At 49.1% G+C, this 22,011-nt stretch overlaps 1 protein-coding gene across 6 annotated transcripts in view; it reads left to right on the top strand.

The window, feature by feature from the left end:
• ATP2C2 (ATPase secretory pathway Ca2+ transporting 2) overlaps positions 1-21,231 on the top strand; it is a 75,295-nt gene extending 54,064 nt beyond the window's left edge. For all 6 annotated transcript variants that reach the window (XM_060185092.1, XM_007528365.3, XM_060185093.1 and 3 more), the window contains 17 exons: positions 1,002-1,068; positions 4,615-4,739; positions 4,874-4,971; positions 6,663-6,764; positions 8,236-8,325; positions 8,901-9,002; positions 10,026-10,182; positions 11,714-11,884; positions 12,631-12,728; positions 12,837-12,887; positions 14,287-14,453; positions 16,007-16,075; positions 16,161-16,277; positions 17,834-17,981; positions 19,259-19,357; positions 19,449-19,590; positions 20,873-21,231. In XM_060185092.1, coding sequence (XP_060041075.1) covers positions 1,002-1,068; positions 4,615-4,739; positions 4,874-4,971; positions 6,663-6,764; positions 8,236-8,325; positions 8,901-9,002; positions 10,026-10,182; positions 11,714-11,884; positions 12,631-12,728; positions 12,837-12,887; positions 14,287-14,453; positions 16,007-16,075; positions 16,161-16,277; positions 17,834-17,981; positions 19,259-19,357; positions 19,449-19,590; positions 20,873-21,018 — 1,949 coding nt within the window. In that variant the 3' untranslated portion in view covers positions 21,019-21,231. The remainder of the gene's footprint in view (positions 1-1,001; positions 1,069-4,614; positions 4,740-4,873; positions 4,972-6,662; positions 6,765-8,235; positions 8,326-8,900; positions 9,003-10,025; positions 10,183-11,713; positions 11,885-12,630; positions 12,729-12,836; positions 12,888-14,286; positions 14,454-16,006; positions 16,076-16,160; positions 16,278-17,833; positions 17,982-19,258; positions 19,358-19,448; positions 19,591-20,872) is intronic.
• Positions 21,232-22,011: the final 780 nt, after the last annotated feature.

Below are 22,011 nucleotides of genomic sequence, written 5' to 3'. Positions count from 1 at the left end.
CTTATGCTCTACCCATACACACAAACACACACAGACACATATACACTCACATGTACATGCACAGAGACAGTCACATACAAGCACACGTACAAGTGTGCAGTTAAACACACAACACGTATGCAGTCACATGTGTACCTATACATGCACATAAACACACACCTATAACCTACTAATAATATTCAGCACTGCCTGACCTGGCTCCTATTCCCTGTAGAACAAAGCAGATTTACTTTGGCTAGTCCTTCGATGTGTCAACAGACACCCTCACCCTATCCCACCTTCTTCCTCACCTCTCCAGATGCCAGTGACAATAGTTAACAGCCAGGTATTTACCATGGGTGTGAATTGTGCTGAGCACTTTAGATGGATCAGCATGTCTAAATCCTGAGTAGCACCTTGCTGAAGGCATGGGCATGTCCCCTTTTACAGATGAGCAACTGAGGCCACACATGGAGGCCCTTCCCCTGAACCATTCATTCCCAGTCTTCTCTTTTCTCTGCCTCTAGGGCCCCTCTGTGGCCATCTGAGTATCCAGTACCTTGCAGTATGCCTGTTGGTACATAGTAAGTGTTTAGTTAATGGCTGAGAAAGGAAGGTGTGGTAGAGGTGACTGTATTTAATTGGGAATTCTGCAGGATATAGTCACCTCTTACACAGCACCCACCTACCCATCATCTGAGCAGCTGCCCTCTACGGAGCCTGCTCCCTGGGGGCCATCCTGGAATTACCTTTGCAATAATCTGTCAGCATTTGCAAACAACCCCAAATATACCTGCTGCTCCTTTCTCTGACCTGATCCTTTCCTAGAGAAGTAGAAGCAGTCTTTTTGGTAGGCATGAAAGTACTTTCTTTTGGAAAAAGCAGAGTAGTTATAAACACTTGAGATTATTAAGCGTCACCCTGTTAATTGCTTTAAGCGCTCTGGGAAATGACTTGCTGTCTTGTCAGTCAGCAGAGCATGTCAGAAAGGCATGTGAGCATCTACGTGTTCTCTTCCCCAGGCCTCATCATGTGCATTGGCTGGCTTCAAGGGAAGCAGCTCCGCAGCATGTTCACCATCGGGGTCAGGTAAGGGCTCCGGGCATCCTTCCCCTTGCCAGCTCTTGAGAAAAGCAGGGGAGGTCAGGGAGCAGGAACTGCATGTGGGACATGCCTTCACCTACTCACAGTCTCCCCACAGAGTTCCTCATGTGGGGTGCCTGTGGTATTGTCATCATATTGAAGGATGCGCTGTATCAATCTTCACCTGTGAGCCTGGGTCTTCTCGTGAGACCTTGGTCATTGAAGCTAGCCCACCTGGCTCAGAATTCTGGCTTAGTTCTAGCCAGCCATGTGATCTTGGGCAAACTTCTCCCCATTCTGTGACTCACTTTTTCCTCCGTAAAGTGAGAATGTGAAAGGCCAGGCAGTGGCACACAAGGAACTGCATAAGGACCCAGGTTCAAGCACCCTGGCGGCTCCCCACCTGCAGGGGGGACTCTTCACCAGGTGATGAAGGAGATCTGCAGGTGTCCATCTTTCTCTCTCCCTCTCTATCTCCCTCTCCTCTGTCAATTTCTCTCTGCCCTATCCAATAAAAAAGAAAAAAAAAAAGGTATCCAGGAACAGTGGATTCATAGTGCCAACACTGAACCCCAGTAACAACCCTGGAGGCAAAAAAAAAGTAATGCTAAATAATAATATTAAGAATTTTTAAAATGATAATAAAATGAGAGATCAGGCAGCCCCTCCAGGGGTTTGGGGAGTACTGGACAAGTGCAGGTACCTCTTACAGCACAGGCAGGGTGATGTGTCTGCTTTCATCACTAATTTGGAACAGAGGGCCACAGAACTTGTGACTTCCTGGCCTAAGTGCATCTGGGTGGAGCTGAGACCCAGCACCCTCACACACTCTCCAGAAAAGTCAGGGTCCTCAGAAACCATGACAATCAAGAGCCTACCCAAATAGTGGGAAGAAGTTGGGCAGTGATAAAGCACAGGACTTGCTTGCATGAGGTCCCAAGTTTGGTTCATAGTACCCCATATTCCAGAGCTGATCTGTCTCTGGTATCTCTCTCATAAAAATTTTAAAAAGTCATAAATACCCTTCCCATATAATGATGCATTCCACTCCCATATGTAAACTATGGACAGTTTCATGAGTCAAAAGACTATTAAATGTCATCAAGTAAATAATAAAAAGCCCCCATGCCTGGTCCTGTTCACTTCCTCAAGTTATTCGAGCTTCCTTGTCTTCCTTTTCATCTTGTTCATTTACCCAGTCCAAGATAAACTCCCCTTTGAGAGAAATGTATGGTCTCACTGATGACCTTGAAAGACTGTTCAGTTTCTCAGAATCAAAGTCAGTTGAAACCACCAGGTCAGAAGGGAGAAATGGAAGGAAGGTCCAAGAGAAGAGATGTTCCAAAATAAATATAGATCTTTTAAAACACCGATCTTAATTCTTACCACCTTGAGTGACGTTCGTGATGGCATGAGGTGTGCTTGCTTTTCCTGGTCCATTCTCATCTTTATGGGCTTGTGGATTAATTTTTTATTCTTATGAAAACATCCAGAAATGCCATGCCCACACCATGTGTGGGGAGAAGTCTCCACAATAAACCCTCTGCAAATGTTTGCTCAGCTAGTCTTGTCAACCTAGGCCATAAAGCCAAGGAAACCTTCTTGCTGTTGTCATAGGAACTGGGCACAGTCCCTTAAATGAATCAGTAGTCTTGGTTTATATAACTTGCCCCTCAAAGCCCCATTGTCTCTGGGTGAAATGCTGCAACTCACAGATGATATTTCTGTGGTTCTAAATCATCCATACACACACACACACACACACACACACACACACACACACATTTTAACTCTGAACCAGACTGTTTCTTACAACTGTTGTGGGGAAAAAAAAAATACCATGCAGGGACCAGGTGGTGGTGCACCTGGTTAAGTGCACACATTCCAGTGAGCAAGGACCCAGGTTCAAGCCCCTGGTCCCCACCTGCAGGGGAAAAGCCTCATGAGTGGTGAAGCTGTGTTACAGGTGTCTGCTTATCTCTCTCCCTCTCTATCTCTACCTCTTCCACTCAATTTCTCTACCCAATAAAAAAAAAATACCATGCCATTGATTAACTGGCAGTATTTTTTCTGAGTCATACACAACTACCTAGCATCTTAGATAGGATAGGAACTGGGTGTGGTGAACTACATCCCCAGCCAGACTTTGTTTCATTCATTCATTCATTCATTTTTTCAGCACTGGGCTCTCACACGTGTATAACTGGATTGTTTCCAGGTCAACTTTTTAATTATTATTCAGATAGAGAAACACCAAGAGAGGGAAAGGCAGTACAATGGCACTCCCGTGTGGTGCTGAGGCTCAAACCTGGGCTTTGTGCATGGCAGGGCACATGCCCTATCCAGTGAGCCATCTCTCCACCCCCAGTCAGGCTTTTTGGTGAGAGTCAAGCACTCATCGTGTACCAGCCTATTCGCAGTCTATTGTAGGCACTGGCCATGTGTTCATTCCTTCCCATGTGTTCCTTCTGCAAGTAAGTGCTGAGTGCCTTCAGACAGGGAGCCATGGTGGGGAGCTGTGGCACAGAGGCACTGGCCATACAGTTCTGCCCAGAAGTGCCCTCACATACTGGTCTCCAGTCCCTACCCTCCCTCTCTTCAACAGCCCCCATCGGTGCAAGATCAGAAGAAATTCACCAGCCAGCCCTCTTACCTAGTCTGTGTCTGCTCAGGAATATGGAATGGGCAGAACCACCGGTCCTGATATTATGGGGCCAAAAATCAAAGCAGAGCGGGAGCCCCTTAGTACATCCTCTCATGTGAGCACACCTCCCTGTAAGGAGAGTCCATGTGCCCAACCCCAGTTCAGACCCCAAGAGAAGAGCCCATGGGCTTGGCAGCAGTTGTCCAAGGCTGTATGTAGGCTCAGGTTAGCTGTGGCTCTGGGAGGGTGGGGACCCATGGGCAGGCAGAGGTGGTGGGGGAGGCAGTAGATAGCCAGCATCTCAGCAGTTGAGCAGGTTTACCTCAACAGGGAAAGCCATAGCTGTGTGACTTGACTTCCTTCACCTTTCATTTCTGTGTCCAGCTACCTCTTGAGAGTTTTCTACAACTGTTAGATCAATGATAGGTGAAATTCATGGAACATGAAATTCATGGAAGACTCGAGAAGCTAAAATAATAATAATAATAATAATAATAATAATAGTAATACACCTCTCACTTATTACCTGATTTTGAAAATTAACTTTGTAGGCCTTGAGAGACTTCTTTGTCCCATAAATAAGAGCAAATTGTATGCAAAAGCACTTAACTGAGGCAAGACTGATTCATACTAGAATGTAAATGACTGACAGGGTAGATCCCTTCCTGAGAGTGGGGCTTTGCACAGGGAGAATGAAGGGCAATGGATGCTAATGAGGAAGTAGCTGCTTCTGGGCATTGGGAATGAAGGGCAGAATCAGGGCTGTGAGAATACCTGAGACAAGCATTACTAAATAAGAAGCACAGCCAGCCCCACCAAGAGTTAGGCCACCCTTAACTCTGTGTGTGTGTGTGTGTGTGTGTGTGTGTGTGTGTATTAAAGTTGACCTGTCTGGCCTTTTCATGCAGCCTGGCTGTGGCCGCCATCCCAGAAGGCCTGCCCATTGTTGTTATGGTTACACTGGTCCTGGGGGTACTACGGATGGCCAAGAAGAGAGTCATTGTGAAGAAGCTGCCCATTGTGGAGACTTTAGGTGAGGGACACAGCTGGCTGAGTTCTCATAAGTGGGGCTGATGGGTATTTGACCCATATCAATTCTTCTGACCCTCTGAGGGCTGGTGGAGACAGTGCCTTTTTCCCATCAATTCTGATGTTTCTTTTTGCCAGGTTGCTGTAATGTTATCTGTTCTGATAAGACGGGGACTCTGACAGCCAATGAAATGACCGTCACCCAACTTGTAACATCTGATGGGCTCCACGCTGAGGTTAGTTGTGAAAATTTATAACAGGCCCCTTCCATTCTAGAGAGCACAAAGAATCTTCTAGAAAGCAGTCAAAGAAATATATGTTAGTGGGCAGTCTCCTTGCTACTTGAACATGACTGTTTTTGATTTTTTTTATTGAGATTAATGGTTTACAGTTGGTACATGTATAAAATTCCTGTTTTCTGCAAAATAATCTCACCTCCTTCCTAGGTCCTCCTCCACCATCATGCACCAGGACCTGAAGGCAACCCCCTGCCCCTGAGTCCATTACTTTAGTGCAATACACCAAACACCATCCAAGTTCTGCTTTGTGTTTCTCCTTCTGTTCTTATTTCTCAGCTTCTGTCTATGAGTAAGATCATCCCAAAGTCATCCTTCTTTTTCTGGCTGATCTCACTTAACATGATTTCTTCAAGTTCCATCCAAAATGAGGTGAAGAAGGTGAATTCATCATTCTTAATATCAGAGTAGTATTCCATTGTGTATATAGACCACAACTTTCACAGCCACTCGTCTGTTGTTGGACATCTGGGTTGCTTCCAGGATTTGGCTATTACAAATTGTGCTACTATGAACAGAGGTATACATAGATCTTTTTGGATGAGAGTATTTGGTTCCTTAAGATATATCCCCAGGAGAGGAATTGCAGGATCATACGGTAGGTCCATTTCTAGCCTTCTGAGAGTTCTCCAGACTGCTCTCCACAGGGGTTGAACTAAATTACATTCCCACCAGCAGTGCAGGAGGGTTCCTTTGCCCCCACTACCTATCCAGCATTTGTTATTACTATCCTTTCTGATGTATGACATTCTCACAAGAGTGAAGTGGTATCTCATTGTTGTCTTTATTTGCATTTCTCTGACAATCAATGACTTGGAGCAATTTTTCATATAGAACATGACTGATTTGGCTGGGGTAGTATGATGGTTATGTAAAGAGATCCTCATGCCAGAGACTCGAAAGTCCCAGGTTCAATCCCCTGCACTGCCATAAGCTAGAGCTGAGCAATACTATGGTTAAAATAATAATGACAACAACAACAATAAATAAATGAGAAAAAAGAACATGACTGATTTAAGGTAGCCACCTCTTTGTTTTAAATGTTTGTTTACTTAATTATTTATTTACAAGAGAGAGAGGAGAGGCCAGAACATCAATCACTCTGGCACATGTGGTGCCGGGATCTGATTTAGGGCCTCTTGCCTGAGGATCCCTCACTTTGCTCACTGTACCCCCTCTTGGGTTACCATCTTTTTTTAATTATCTTTTAATCATAGGCACAGGGTGTTGAGAAGCTAGAAAGTGATGGCACATAGGGTCCCATGATAAACTAGCCATGCTCAGTTTACAGTGGCAGGCATGAGAAGTCGCCAAGGCTGAAAGATTTGCAGCTTGGCTTTACCACGAAAAGCTGAGCCTGCCTATTCTAGACTGTGAACATTCCTCTGAGCACTTTGTTTTCTTTAACTGTGAGTTTTTCACATTGCAGAACAGCCTGTTGTAGTTCACTCAAGCGTGGCGCAGCCAGCAAGGTGTTCTGATTCATCAGTAATTGTACAGAGAAGGTTCCGGTGCTTAGAATGTGGCTCATGGGTGGGACTGCACTCTGGAATAGATCTCCAGGAGAGAAGTGGCAGGTCATCTGGCAGAGCACATGTCTCACTCCTTCCTGTTCGTTTGCCCCCCTGCAGGTCAGCGGCGTGGGCTATAACGGCAAAGGAACCATCTATCTGCTGCCCTCAAGGGAGGTCATTAAGGAGTTCTCCAATGTCTCGGTGGGGAGACTAGTAGAGGTGAATAAACATTAAAGATGGAGCTTCTGAGGATGGTTTCTGAAAGAAAAAACAAACCAAAAAAAAACACATGGGCCAGCTGGTGCTTAGTGCTGACAGGACCACACCCTTTGGGGTTCAGGTTGTCACAGCAGTCAGGGCACACCTGGGAAGATAGGAGTGGGAGAAGAGCTGAACCCTCTAGACTTCCCAGCCCAGCCTATCTTCTGAGAGGGTATTCAAGAAGCTCTGCAGGGAGCTGGCAAGATAGCTCACCCGGATAGTGTGATGCTTTACATGTGCACAAGCCAGGTTAGAGCCCAGCCTGCACTGCATTGGAGGAAATGCGGATGCTGTGGTATCGTTCCTGAGTTATCGGGTAGGTTCATGTCTCGCCTTGTGACGGTTCTCCACACTGCTCTCCACAGAGGTTGGACCAAATTACATTCCCACCAGCAGTGTAGGAGGGTTCCTTTGCCCCTACCACCTGTCCAGCCTTTGTTATTAGCTTATTAACTCCCCGGGTCTCTGTCTTTCTACCTGAAAAAAACAGTTGGCCTAAAGTGGTGAAGCCCTGGGGATGACAAATAAAAAGGAAGGTGGCACTCAAGGACTGCAGGAGTAATCAGGAGATAATTGGTGGTGGTGGTGGTAGTGGTGGTGGTGGTGGTGGCGGCAGCGGTGGCTAGGCTGCATGACAGCAACTGTGCTGGTGCTACCTCTCCCCAGGTAGCAGGCACCCACCTTCTCCCTCTGTCACATGTAGTGGGAATGCCTTTTGCTGAGGTTCCCATTTCAAGACCCGTCAGCCCACAGCTCCAGCCAGTCCAGAGGGGCTCAGAGAGGTTACACGGTCACCAATATCACAAGAAGGAGGAACTAGGGGATCACCCCATACTCCAACTACCTGTTTGCATCTTTTTCACTTCTATTGTTTTCTAATTGATATATAAGTTGCATACTGAAGAATTTACCTTTTCCAAATATATAGTTTGGGGGTCTTAGTAGGTTCACAAAGTTGTGTGGCTGCCACCTCTAATCCTGAACACTTTGTCACCCCCAACAGAAATTCCACATCAATTAGGGTCCCTCCATCACCCCACTCATAGCCTCTAATACAGTCACCTCCTGGTGTGTCCCCTCACCCTGGCTTTGTACAGCCAGCACTCAGCAGAGATTATAACAAGCACTGCATTTTGAAGAGCAATGCCAAGGGTGTGTTTTCTAGAGTGAGTCCTGTCCCCTGACCCAGCTCAGCTTCAGTGTCTGAATTTTTATTTTTATTTTTTTGTCATAGCCAGAGCATCACCACTCAGAGATAGCTATTTTGTTTCCAGATACAGAGACAGAGACACAAAGAAAGAGAGAGAGGGAAAGATACCACAACACTGGAGGTTCCTCCAGTGCAGTGGGGGCTGGTGGCACCTGGCTTTTTCATAGGGAACTTGGGGGTATGGATGTAACTAGGGACACTGGGAAATTCCCTTTCCAGGCAGGTTGTGTCGCCAACAACGCCATCATCAGGAAGGACACTGTGATGGGGCAGCCCACTGAAGGAGCCCTGGTTGCCCTGGCTATGAAGGTAGGAGCTTCATTCTCTCAGAGGTAGATCACGACAGAATCCTAGCTCCCTCTAAGAGAGAAAGAGGAAAACTTGATGCTATAAGAAAATGCCTTGACACCCCCAAACTGGCCATTGATGGTGAAAGAGATGGGTGTCTCTGCAGGTCTCTAGTCCCCCTTTCCTGCAATTCCCTAAGACTCTTCTGAGTATCTCCACAGCCTGGAAATTGGCCATATTGCACATGCATGGGGCCTTGGGTTTATCCCTGGCAAGGTATTGGGGGGATGGCGAGGGGAAACAGTAGTGGGTTGAAGGGGGGGGGGCAGGACTTCAGTGGAGAGTGTAGTGACTTACATCACATATGGGTGTGAAACTAGAGTCCTGGAGTCTTATACACTTGTAAAACCCTGTTAAACCACTAACAGTAAAAATTAATTAAAAAAAAAAAGTAATGGTCCTTCTCTACAAGCTCAGTACTTGGATTTCTTATCTGCATGAGATGATTTGACTAATGAATAATTCAAATGCACTGCACTTTGCATAGAGATTGGTTTTGGGATGGCTCACTAAAGGAACCCGTTTTTCTATCCTAGATGAACTTAAGCGATATTAAAGATTCATACGTGAGAAAAAAAGAGATTCCATTCAGCTCAGAGCAGAAGTGGATGGCGGTGGCATGCAGCCCCCAGAATGAGGTGAGTTGCCTCTCTGCCCTTTGCTGGCTCTAGCCCCTGAATAAAGCAAAAGGCCAACATCAAGGAGAAGAATGTGCAGAGTCCTCTGCTTCAAGAACGTCCCCAAAGTATGAAAGCGCAGTTGACAGCAATTAAACCTTTGACTACCTTGGGTTCTCTGCCAAGACTTTCATCAGAAACAACAGTTCTCAGCATCCCATAGGCACTGCTTAGAGAGGCAAATTCTCATGCCGGAGCCTGCACAGAAGGGACAGCACCGGACTTGCATGCATGTGTACCACACTGCATATGCCAGGGAGAAGGTTTGATTGATCTATCGAAACTACTTTGTTTTTTTGATTTTTTTTAACTTTTATTGTTTTCTATTTATTTAATGCGGGTTTGTACGATTGAAGAGTATAACTTCCCACCCCATAGACATATATAGGTGTGCATGCAACTCACTGTACCCACCACTGAAGTCCTTATGCCCTAACTCCAACTGGAGCTTTCCACCTCTCCCCTTTGGGCAGCTTCCTATGGGAGCAGACAGGTGCTGCCTCATGGAAAGATGGTTCCACCAACCCTGAGAGAGCAGAACACACACACACACACACACACACGGATAAGCTGCTCACTAGGAACCGCTCTCTGGAGCTCAGTGCCGGAGCAATGGAATGGAAATAGCTGGAGAGGAGATAGCTGTCACTTCTAGTGGAAGCAGATATATAGCAATCAGTCATACACCTAGAGGTTTGCACCTGGCTGAAATGTATCTTGTTGATGGGACATGAGGATGCCCTGGGCAATACTAACAACGACTCCAGTGGAGTGCAGGAGTAGGTGGGGAACAGCCTGGTCCCCTCTGTGGGCTGCATGCTATTCCAGCTCCCAACTCCCTATCACTCATTGTCCTGCACTGGAGAGCGACAGCTGTCCATCCAGTCTAAACACACCCCTCCCCCATGGACATTTCTGCGAATGATGTGGCCATCCCAAGAGCACATGGTGACAGCTGCTCTTTTACCTTTCATCTTCCCTAAGGAGCAGGAGGACATTTACTTCATGAAAGGGGCCTTTGAGGAAGTGATCCAGCACTGCACCATGTACAACCACGGTGGCATCCCCCTGCCGCTGACACCCCAGCAGAGGGCCTTCTACCTACAGGAAGAAAAGAGAATGGGATCGCTGGGTCTGCGAGGTCAGTGCCTGAGTCTGCACGCCATGCAGAATTTTGAGACAGTCAGCAGGTGAGGGGTCAGACTTGTGGTCAAGTGTTCAGCAAGTGTGGGATTGGACCCCACTCTGATAAATGATAGAACCCCAGCCCACTTCCTTCCTCTGTTTTCTGTATGTTTAATTCTTTTTGACTGAAGCACAGCTCAGCTCTGTTCTATGGTGGTGCCAAGGGTTGAACCTGGGCCTCTGGAGCCTCAGCTATGAACATCTGTGCATAAACTACTGGGCCATCTCCCTTGTGATCCTTTTACATTTTCATGGATCCAGAATTAGAACCAAGGACTCTTTATTTTAATTGTTTTATTATCTTTGTTTACTGGATAGAGACAGTCTAGAGGGAAGAGGGAGACAGAAAAGAAGAGAGACAGAGAGACCCTGCAGTATTGTTTCACCACTTGCAAAGCTTTCCTCCTACAGGTGGGGACCAGGGGCTTAAACCCAGGTCCTTGCGCACTGTAACATGTGCACTCAATCAGGTGTGCCACCACCCAGCCCCCTCCTCTTGCATTTTCTATGATGCGAATGGAACCCACTAGGAACAGGGATTTGGGGGGTTCCCCCCAAACCAGAGTTATTGCTGGGGCTCAGTGCCTACACCACTCGATCCACGGAGTTCTTAATGTCTCTATTTTTGATAAAGGATAAGAGACAAAAAGAAGAGGAAGCACCTGCAGTGCTGTTCCACCACTTGGGAAGCTTCCCCCAACCCTACTGGTGGGGCCTGGGGATTTGAACTCAGGTCTTTGCACATAGTAACATGTGCAGTCTACTGGATGAACCACCACCTAGCCCCCTGGATTTTTTTACACATGTACAAGACCTCTACTGAGTGGACTCCTTGGCCCAGGTTTTTCTTTTTCATTCTTTGTTTAGAGACAGAGACACCATAGCACGGGGCCAGGCAGTGGCCCCAGACTCTAGCATGTACGGTGCCAGGTGTTCCACCTGGGGCCTCTGAGGCCTTCAGCACACAGGCCTTGTGCTCTAATGCTGAGCTATCTCCCTAAGCCCCAGACATCTTTCCTAGCCTGTGCTAGCTGTTATCCTTCCTGGGCTGCAGATGACCAAGTGAGTGCACACAGAATGAATGGACTAGGGCTCTCAGAAATGTTGCCCCTTACTCCATTCATAGATTTGCTTGTGAGCACATTGGGGTTGGGATTTTATTTATTTATTTTATTAATATTTTATTTATTCATGAAGACTATAGGAGGAGAGAGAAAGAACCAGATGTCACTCTGGTGCGTGTATTGCTGGGGATTGAACTCAGGACCTCATGCTTGAGAGTTCAATGCTCTCTGTTGTGCCAGACCATGGGGGTTGGGATTTTAAACTACCAGTGACCAGCTGTCCGTGGATTTCTCTCTATTTGTATAAAGTCACCGAGAGCCATTTCCCTGCACAGGACTGACACCATGGGACAGATGCCCCCTTTCCCCTGTGATTTAGCAATTCGGTGACAGATCCAGGAACTGTCTGTGGTTTCTCTTTAGTGCTGGCCCTGGCATCTGGGCCTGAACTCGGAAAGCTGACATTTCTGGGCCTCATGGGAATCATTGACCCTCCACGGGCTGGTGTGAAGGAGGCGGTTCAGGTGCTCTCGGAATCCGGCGTGTCTGTGAAGATGATAACGGGCGATGCTCTGGAGACAGCCTTGGCCATAGGTACGAGTGCTCTGGGCAAGAGGGAAAGGTCCAGTCTGTCCTTTGCTAGGGGTAGCTGCCACACTGTCTGCAGTCAGCCAGACTCCATGTGCTCAGGTCTGCTCCGGGGACTTAGAGGGAAGTTGGGGATTTGCAGACCAGGACTCCACCACTGAAAGCATGTGTGGCTGAATTGTTGGCAGGTTCTCCAAAAGGAGAACCTCACATATGCCAATGTGTAGCCCACTGTACTATGAGGGGTTTCCCCAGGGGCCTCATCTTCCCAGGCAGCATCCTTCCTAACACACACTTTCATCTGGTTAGGTGGCCTTGGCAAATGATGAGGCCGCTCTGACCTTCAGGCTCCGCAGCAGCAGCAGGCTAGCGGCCTTCTCCCCACACCCAACTCTACCTGCCACTGCTGAGAAAGAGGTCACTCCTAGATTTGCTTCCATCTCTCTCCAAGCAGGCAGGTGCACAGAATGTGCAGGGACCCTGGTCTCAAGAGAATCACATCGAGGCTCAGCACTCCCCCCACCCCATATCTCCATGTCTGAAGTGGAGACAGTAAGGCCTCAGTTGCACATTAATTCCGTGGGTGGGACTGAGTCCACGTAGCACAGTAGGTTCTCAGTGATGGAGCCTATCTCAAGTTTATTCCAGTTAACCTCTGTGATCACATAGGACTGGAGGTCTAGAGTGTGGGGTGCAGGTGAAGGGGTGCTGGTTATGGGCCAGGAGCAGAGAAAAGGATTCTCTTTTCCCAGGAAGGCATATTGGCCTTTGTAATGGGAAGCTGAAGGCCTTGTCAGGGGAGGAGGTGGAGAGCATGGAGCAGGGCCAGCTGGCCAAGCAAGTGGGGAAGGTGAGTCCTACAGAGGTGGGGGAAAGGTGGGATCCTGCACCCTGGGTTTCAGGGCCTGATAGACACCTTCAGCCCCCCAGACACTGAATGTTCCTTCCCTGTGTCCAGGTGTCCGTCTTCTTCAGGACCAGCCCAAAGCACAAACTCAAGATCATAAAGGTAGGCAGAACAACATTGCAGGGTCCTGGCTGGCCTCCCCCTTTTCTAGTTCCCAGAAAGTTGTCCCAATAGTCACCTTTCCAGCTCCCGAGAGGAAGGGAGGTTATGTCTGGAATGTGCTCTTGGAGTTCTAAACCAGCTGGGCAGTCACAGGCCAGGCTAAAACCTGGGGCTCTGGGGGCACAGGGGAGACCCAGGGGTCTTTTGCCAAGTAAACTGAAGCAAGAGTGGATGGTAGTGCAGAGGGAGGAAGCGGAGGCTGACCTTAGCTACTGCTCCCCATGAACCTCCTTCTCCCCACAGTCCTCCTACTGGGAGTCTAGGTACAGTCCTATCTGTATGTAAGGAGGCTACGAATGGCTGATGCCCAGGCTGGTGAGGGACTGACAGAGCCAGGTCTGCAGAGCCCTTGGTAGCACAGTGGGCACATAGAGGTGTTCTGTTAAGAGAGGTGAGGTTTTCTAGCAGTCTGATATTTTCCTTTAATATACATATATATTATTATTTATATATTTTTCTTACCAGAGCACTGCTCAGCTCTGGTTTCTGGTGGTGCTGGGCATGGAACCTGGGGTTGTTTTTTTTTTTCTTTTGGGGGGATTTATGATTTACAATCAGTAGTAAAATACAGTAGTTTGCACCTGTGTGACATTTCTCAGTTTTCCACATAACAATTCAACCCCCTCTAGGTCCTCCTCTGCCATCATGTTCTAGGTCCTGGATCCTCCCCCCCACACACACACACATACACACTAGAGTCTTTTACTTTGATGTAATACACCAAACCCAGTCTAAGTTCTGCTTTGTCCTTTTTTATTTTTCAACTTTTTAAATTATTATCATTAGTGATTGGATAAAGATCAACAAGATTGTGGGATAAGAGGAGTACAACTCATATGATTCCCACCACCAGAATTCCATATCCCATCCCCTCTATTGGAAGCTTCCTTATTTTTACTTTTTAATCTTTTTAAAAATTTTTATTGGGGAATTAATGGTTTACAGTCAATAGTAAAATACAATAGTTTGTACATGTATAACATTCCCACATAACAATACAGCCCCCACTAGATCCTCCTCTACCATCGTGTTCCAGGACCTGAACCCTCCCCACCCTACCGGAGTCTTTTACTTTGGTGCAATACACAACACTTCCCTATTCTTTATCCCTCTGGGAGCAGGGACCATAGATCTCTATGGGGCGCAGAAGGTTGGAGGTCTGGCTTCTGTAATTGCTTCTCTACTGCACAGGGGTGTTGGCAGGTCAGTCCATACCCTCAGCCTGTTTCTACCTTTCATCAGAGCCAGGCCACCTTCTCTGCTATTAACCATGAAGTATGAGAGGCAGAGTATGGGGTGAAGCGGCTGCAGACCTCCACATGCATCCTCTCCCCCACAGGCTTTACAGGAGTCAGGGGCCGTCGTAGCCATGACAGGGGATGGAGTGAACGACGCGGTGGCGCTGAAGTCGGCGGACATTGGGATTGCCATGGGCCAGACGGGTACAGACGTCAGCAAGGAGGCTGCCAACATGATCCTAGTGGATGATGATGTCTCAGCCATCATGTAAGGGGCTCTGTGTGTGTTTCTTTAGTGGTACATATGCTCATGTTTGGAGGGACACCTCCCCCCCCCCCCACATACACACACACACACAATGGAGACATGAGGGTTTCTCCCAGGAGGGTTCTGGAGTCCCTGGATCTACTGTGTGTTTCCCTGAGAAGCATCCTCCCAGCTTGTGCCCTGGACCATGCACCACTTAAAGTCTCAGGCACAAGACTCCAAGGAGAATATTCTGGGCAGGTATAAGCAGCTCTGTTTGAAGGTGATCCTATTGCTCCCAAAATGCCACAGCAAGACAGGAATACTCCCATTAACAAGAAACACATGTTTTGAGGAATATTTGAATAACACAGTAATGTTCACAGTGTGGTATTAGGTGTGGGGGGGATAAATATGGTGTGGCATTAAAAGAGACTGGACGGAAATACTTGGGTCTCAACCATAAATGTGATTTCTAGGTCCTGGGATTGCAGAAAAGAATGTTGTTTTCTCCTATTTCACTTATGTTTTTCCTCTTTAAAATTCTTCCTTTAGAGCTAATTCATTCTAATTAAGACTTCATTACTCACAAGTAAATTGTAATAGTTGGGGGGATGGGAGAAAACTTTTCATAAGTCTCGTATGTCAAAAACCTGAATGACCAAATTGTGAATATTATGTGTGCTTATCAGCTTCACAAAAGGCGTCTTTTTTAAATTTTTAGCACTTCTAAATTTTGTTTTGTTTTCGCTTTCGAAGATTTATTCATGAGAGAGAGAGAGAGAGAGAGAGAGAGAGAGAACTGGAACATCACTCCAGCACATGCAATGCTTGTGAGAGTCCAATATGCCACCTCCCGGGCCACAAAAGGAGTCTTATTTAAAAAAAAAAAAAAAAAAAAAGCAGATTCACCATAAGAATCCTTACCCATAATCTTCCCCCTGGTAAAAACAAGAATGCAGTTAATTTCTCTGCAGTTTTCATTCCTCTGCAACATTTTTAGTTTAGGGGTGGAGGGAGGGGCCTGGCATAGTGTTCTTCTCTACATTAGTGACTCAAAATCAAGTTTGCTTTTTAAAGGACTTGTGAATATACAGTCTAGGCTGGTGAAATAGCTCACTTGGATAGTGTGCTGCTTTGCCCTGTGCACAATCCAGTTTCTAACAGGTCCCCACCACACTGCAGGAAGCTTCAGTGCTGTGGTCTCTTATACTCTAGAACATAAATTTTTAAGAAATGAATATACAAGCCATGATGTGTTCAACTTCCTGCCTCTCCCCCTATATTCCCCTGGGCCTCACTGGTTTTGCTGTACCTTTTGTCACTGGGGAATCAGCAAGGAGCATTGGACACTCTGAAGTCCCAAGCTACACCCAGGAGACACCTCTTCCTCCCCCATGGGTAACTCACAGTGCTGGGAGTAGTAAGGCTGCACTGTGAACAGGGGGCTCAGAGACCAGTCCCCAGTGGGTGAAAGTGCGTGTGAGGACACTGGGAGTCCGTGAGAATGCCAGCTTGTTCCCATCACTCCAGCCCAGCCTCTTAGTGAACAAGCCTTTGCTTCTCTCTTGCAGGAACGCAGTAGAGGAAGGCAAGGGGATTTTTCATAACATCAAAAATTTTGTCCGATTTCAGCTGAGCACGTAAGTAAAAGCCAGCATCCCCTCTGCCACACCCGAGTTGAGTTTGCCCTGCCGACAGTGCTGCGTCCATCACTTGTGCCCACAGAAGCATCTCAGCCCTGAGCCTCATCACTCTGTCCACTGTGTGTGACCTGCCCAGCCCCCTCAACGCCATGCAGATCCTGTGGATCAACATTATCATGGACGGGCCGCCAGCACAGAGGTGAGGCGGGTGCAGGGGCTGTGAGGTGGGCAGACAGGACCTTGTGGGGCACCCCAGGAAGCAGGAAGGGTGCTTTTGAGGAAGATGGTGAGTAGAGGGTATGGAGCAAGAAGGGGGAGGGAGTGATAAAACCTTCTAACCCCGCTGCTTGGACTGCTCTCCTAAGGCTGCCTGCACTGGTCAAATCCTCTCGCACTCTCTTTAATGGTTTATTTATTTATTAGATACAGACAGTGAGAGGTAGAGAGGGAAAGAGGCAGAGAGACATCTGTAGCCCTGCTTCACCACTTGTGAAGCTTTCCCCCTGCTGGTGAGGACCAGGGTCTTGAACCTGGGGTCCTTGTGCACCGTAATATGAGCATTTAACCAGATGCACCACTGCCTGGCCCCCAAATCTTCTCTCCATTCAGGCCACCACCTCCAGGAAGTCTTCTCTGGTTATCATCATTCTCCTTAAAAAGGGCAAATACATGCATAATTCTTTTTACTTATTTATTTATTTATTCCCTTTTTTGCCCTTGTTGTTTTATTCTTGTAGTTATTATTATTGATGCTGTTGTTGTTGGAAAGGACAGAGAGAAATGGAGGAAGGGAAGACAAAGAGGGGGAGAGAAAGACACCTGTAGACCTGCTTCACCGCCCATGAAGCAACTCCCCTGCAGGTGGGGAGTTGGGGGCTCGAACCGGGCTCCTTACGCTGGTCCTTGCACTTTGCGCCACCTGAGCTTAACCCGCTACGCTACTGCCCAACTCCCTTACATGCATAATTCTTTAGCTTATCTGATTATAACCCTTCTCCCCTTTAGAATGTCAGCTTCATGGCAGCAAGGTATTTATTATTTGCTGCAGAGTCTCCCACACCTATAGTGTTAGGTACCTGGCACACAGAAGGTACTTAGTAAATTTTTGGCTGGATGAAGCAGGGGAAAAGAATAAGCCTTGCAGTTACAGAGACCTGCACAAGGGAGGCCTGGTTCCCAGCGAAGGTGATCCCCCCCCCCCGTTCTGCATGCTCCCCTGGAGTGGGGCCACCAATAACCCAAGGTGGCCCTCGGCCAGTCTACCCCCCACACACACCCCCTTCTGCACTGGTCTAGCCCACATCTGCTGCTCCGGAATTGGCTGGAGATGGGCATCCCTCCATCAGTGGAGGGTGGGGCTTCTCCCAGCCAGCAGCACAAGGTGAGGCTCAAACTGGGGGTTCCTGCCCCCAACACTGATGGAAATGACCTGAGTGTGAGGAGTGGCCAGGCACATAGAGTGGTCATTACTCACTCTGCAAGGGAAAGTTAAAGGTGGCAGAGAAGGTGGTGGAGCTGTACAGCTGCTCCAGGGGTCCAGGCTGTGAGGCCACCCCAGCAGGAGCTGGGGAAAGGAGTAGATGATGCCAGGGCAGAGGGAGGTTCCTGCGGGCAAGCTGGAGGTGGGGACCCTCTCCTGTACTGGCTGTACCTTTGACAGTGACCTCTGAAAGTCTGGTGTCCCCACATCCCCACCATCTCAATTACCCTCTCCTCTGGCACGTGTCCACGTATCTGCTGTCTTGTTCTGGGCAGCCTGGGTGTGGAGCCGGTTGACAAGGATGCCCTGCGGCAGCCCCCACGCAACATCGGGGACACCATCCTCAGCAGAGCCCTCATCCTGCGGATCCTCCTGTCAGCTGCCGTCATCATCAGTGGGACTCTCTTTGTCTTCTGGAAAGAGGTGAGGATCCCCCCCCCCCCAGGCCCGGTCCACCAGGGTTCACTGTGTGTCCGAGGTGGGCAGAGCCAGGCTGGAGTGGGCTGTGAAGCTGAAAGGACTGCCTGACCTGTCCCCACCTCCAGGCTCAGGAAAGACAAGTACACACAGACCATGGGGCTAGAAGCTGCCTTGTTTGCAGAGGTGGGAAGAGGTAGAGGGCTGGAAGGATCCCCCAGGAAGAGAAACTCAGCACCTCCCCAACACCCTCTATTCTCTCTCTCTCTCTCTCTCTCTCTCTCTCTCCTTCCTCTCCCCTCCCCCTCTCCCCCCTTCGCTCCCTCCCCCTTTCCCCTCCTCTGCCTCCCCCTCCCCCTCCCTTTCTCCAATAACCCTGCTTCCACTACTGGAATCTACTCAAAGATTTTATCTTGCTCTCTGGAGGTGACTGCTCCCAGATACCAGGAACCCCTGTGCCCACATTCAGGCATCTAGACAGATTATGTAGGTGATCCCCCTGGGTAGAAATGGGGTGCCACCACACCCACACACACTTCCCTATATCCCTCACTAGCCCTGCAGCCCCAGGAGAGTGCTTTCACTTCTGCCTGATCTGTTGCCAGGTCAGTCCGGTCCATGTGCTCAGCACAGGGGAAGGAGAAATAATGGGCCTTCCTAAGCCCTGTCTTCTCAGCCTAAAATATGAGAGAAACAGATTCCCAAGCTCCCACAGGGATAGGTTATCACACATGCTGTGGGCAGCAGTGGTTTGCTGAGAACCTTGAGTCCAGCACCTGGGCTCAGGTAGGAGAAGCATCTGTACCCTCTTACCAGCTGGGGACCTTCCAGCTGCACCCCAGTCATCAGCCAGGAGAGCCAAGTAAGGTCCATGTGCCACCCCAGAGTCAGGAAGAGGTGTACAGGACTTGGTTTTTCCAGCCCCACAAGCCCTAGTTCTCCATGGGGGTCTGTGTACTTCACCTTCCTTGTAGGAGGTGACATCCAATAGGTGGATCCACTATTATGTGTCACCTCCCAGGAGACTGTGTCCCCTGCTAGAGGAAGGGGCAATCCCTTCCCCAGGGTTCTAGTGGCCAGACCTTGGAGCCACCCTGCTAGTTCCACAGCTGTCTCAGACTCAAGAGTGAGTTTCCTCAATTCCTGTCAAAACGTGTATACCACCACGGCCCAGCCAAGGTGTCAGGTACAGGCCTGTTCTGCCAAGTTCCTCTCCTCCCTGGGCTCCAGGAGAGTGTCACAGACCCAACAGCAGGACCCGCTGACCCATGGCTTTGTCACAGATCCCTGCAGACAAAGCCAGCACCCCGCGCACCACGACCATGACCTTCACCTGTTTTGTCTTCTTCGACCTCTTTAATGCTCTGACCTGCCGCTCTCAGGTGAGTCCTGGCATCTGCTCTCATTTCCAAAGCCCAGGAGTCAGAGACCCTCTGGTCATGTCATAGTACACACACCCTCTTTCTCCTGCAGACCAAGCTGATCTTCGAGGTGGGCTTCCTCAGAAACCGCATGTTCCTCTACTCAGTTCTGGGCTCCCTCCTGGGCCAGCTGGCTGTCATCTACATCCCACCCCTGCAGAAGGTCTTTCAGACAGAGAATCTGGGCGCATGGGGTAAGTGGGAGGGAGGTGAGGTCAGGTCCCCAGAGCCAGTGCCCACCACACCCCTCTTCCTCAAGACGCAGAGTTCTTGGGGGCCCTGAGTTCCTAACAGGGTAGTCATCGGTCCTCAGAGAACCAGGCTGCATGTGTGCTGGTTAGAAGGGGCTAGAGTGGTGGCTAAGGGGGAGGGGTCACCCCAGCAGTACCAAGGCAGGAGGCCTAGGCTGTAAGGCTCAGCCTAGAAAGAGACAAACTATTCAAGGAAGATGATAGTGTGATCTCAGCCTAGAATGAGCCATGCCCATCCCCACAGTGGGAGCCCCTATCTTTTGTTTTTATTTACTTTTACTTTATTGGATAGACAGAAATCAAGAGGGAGAGAGGAGACCGTGAGAGAGAAATAGACACTTGTAACACCCTTGAAGCAAGGTCCTTGTGTATGGTAATGTGTGCACTCAAAGGGTGGCCTGGATTGGGGGTGGGGGTGCTATCTAAAGGGTTAGTGTGACTTGGACCCTAGCTGCGTATCTTATAGGAAGTGACAAAGCTTTGTGACTAGGCCACAGGCCACCCGGGCTGGAGCTCTTTTGCTAAGTACAGAGGACCCCCTGGGGCTTTTACTACCAGGCCTCCTTAGGCAGAAGCTGCACTGACAGTGAGCAGATCAGGGGAGGGGTGGGGTGAGAACACCAGCCCCGCAGGGCACACAGCCCTCCAGGCAGAGCACATCCAAAAGGACTGCAAGCTCAGGTGAGCTACAGGCATTTGCAAATCTTGGGGCATGTGGGGACAGTCAGCTTGCTCTTTCCATAATTTAAGAGACCAGTGCCTGCGACTGCCCTGTGGGTGCAAAGGAAAGAGAAGCAAGACTCTCTTTCCATGCCTGGGGGTGAGGTCAGCTCACCACATCTACAGGCCAGGCTGTGAGTGGGTCCTGCATTCATGTGCAAGCACTGCTGACAGAGCAGAAAAGACTGGAGAGACCTTAGGGTAGGAGCCTCGCCCCCCTTCCCCATGCAGCTGGGCTCAGATCGGGCCAGCCTCTTCCCCAGCAGTGGCAGGCCCTTGCCCACGGTCATTCAGAGACTGACCCGACCTCTACCACTCCCTGCCAGACCTGTGGGTTCAGGGGATAGAAGGAATGGGCGAGCAGCCCCACCAGGGCACCAGCCCCTCCCCCATCCCTGTAGCTGAGGGCCAGGGAGAACCAGTAGCAGCTGTGCCTGGCACTGCTGGGTCCTGTGTGGAGAGTCCCTAGGCTCTCTGACCCTTCTCTCTCCTCACCTTTCGGCAGATCTCCTGCTTTTAACTGGTTTGGCCTCATCTGTGTTTATTGTGTCGGAGCTCCTGAAGCTGTTTGAAAGACTCTGCTCCAGAGCCAGGAAAACCCAGAGCCACTACAGGGCTACAGAGCAGACCCCAGCTGAATCAGATCCCTAAGTATCCATGTTTTTATGTGACTGCAGGCACCTGCCCCATCCCTCCATGAAGGGGTGTTGTAGGACACTGTCAGGTTAGGTCACTCACCCAGCTCTCCTTGGGAGAGAGCAGGAAACTTGGGTTGCCCTCCTGAGCCCAGCTGGCAGCTCCATGGCACTGGGCTCTGGCTGTACAGAAACATCTTGCTATTTATTAAACTGAGGTTTTTACTAACCACGTCTGACGATGTATTTGCATTGTAATGTGATGCAAGATGTCAAGGCTGGAGCAGGGGAGGCTGGGGCTGGTCATTCTACCTGCTGCTGGTCCCTGAACTACCCCCCACCCCATAAAGTACATGCTGTGCAGGGGTGTCACTGTTTGTAGGAGTATTTTTCCTACCAGGTTAGAGACTCTCTGGTGGCTCTACAAGAAGCAGTCTCATCCTGAACCATCCGAACAAAAGCTTTTGAAATGAAGTTCTTGCAGACCCAACAATCAGAGCATTTCCTCCTGCCTGAAAATGACCCTTGTTGCCTGCTGCACCCACCCACCCACCCCACCCCCAGCTGTCTTTCCTTCAGGCTGGAAGAGGGCAGAACAGAGGTCCCTGTCCCATTCTTCCTTCTACAACTGGGGAAACCAGAACAAATCCACTGCTACTAGTGACAAGTCAGGGCTCTCCAAAGAATCCTGGCCAGCAGGAAAGAGAAAGACCGGGTTTAAGGAATTGTTCACCATGGCAGGGCTGGTGTCACTGGGTGCCTGAGACCAGGAAGACCCGCTACTGCAGCTCAGGTGTAAGGCATAAAGCCTTCCTCTGGGAGATCTTCATCTTTTCTTTAAAGCCTCCAACTGATTGCAGGAGGCTCTGCCCCAATCTGAAGGGACAATCTGCCTGTGTTGACCTATGGATTGAAATGTCTGTCACGGGAGTCAGGCGGTAGCACAGCGGGTTAAGCACATGTGGCACAAAGCACAAGGACCGCTTAGGATCCCGGTTCAAGCCCCCGA

This window comes from Erinaceus europaeus, chromosome 2 (assembly GCF_950295315.1).
Source record: "Erinaceus europaeus chromosome 2, mEriEur2.1, whole genome shotgun sequence".
Taxonomy (NCBI): domain Eukaryota; kingdom Metazoa; phylum Chordata; class Mammalia; order Eulipotyphla; family Erinaceidae; genus Erinaceus; species Erinaceus europaeus.
The sequence above is the reverse complement of the archived record's forward strand: the minus strand, read 5'-3'. Positions and strand labels throughout refer to the sequence as shown.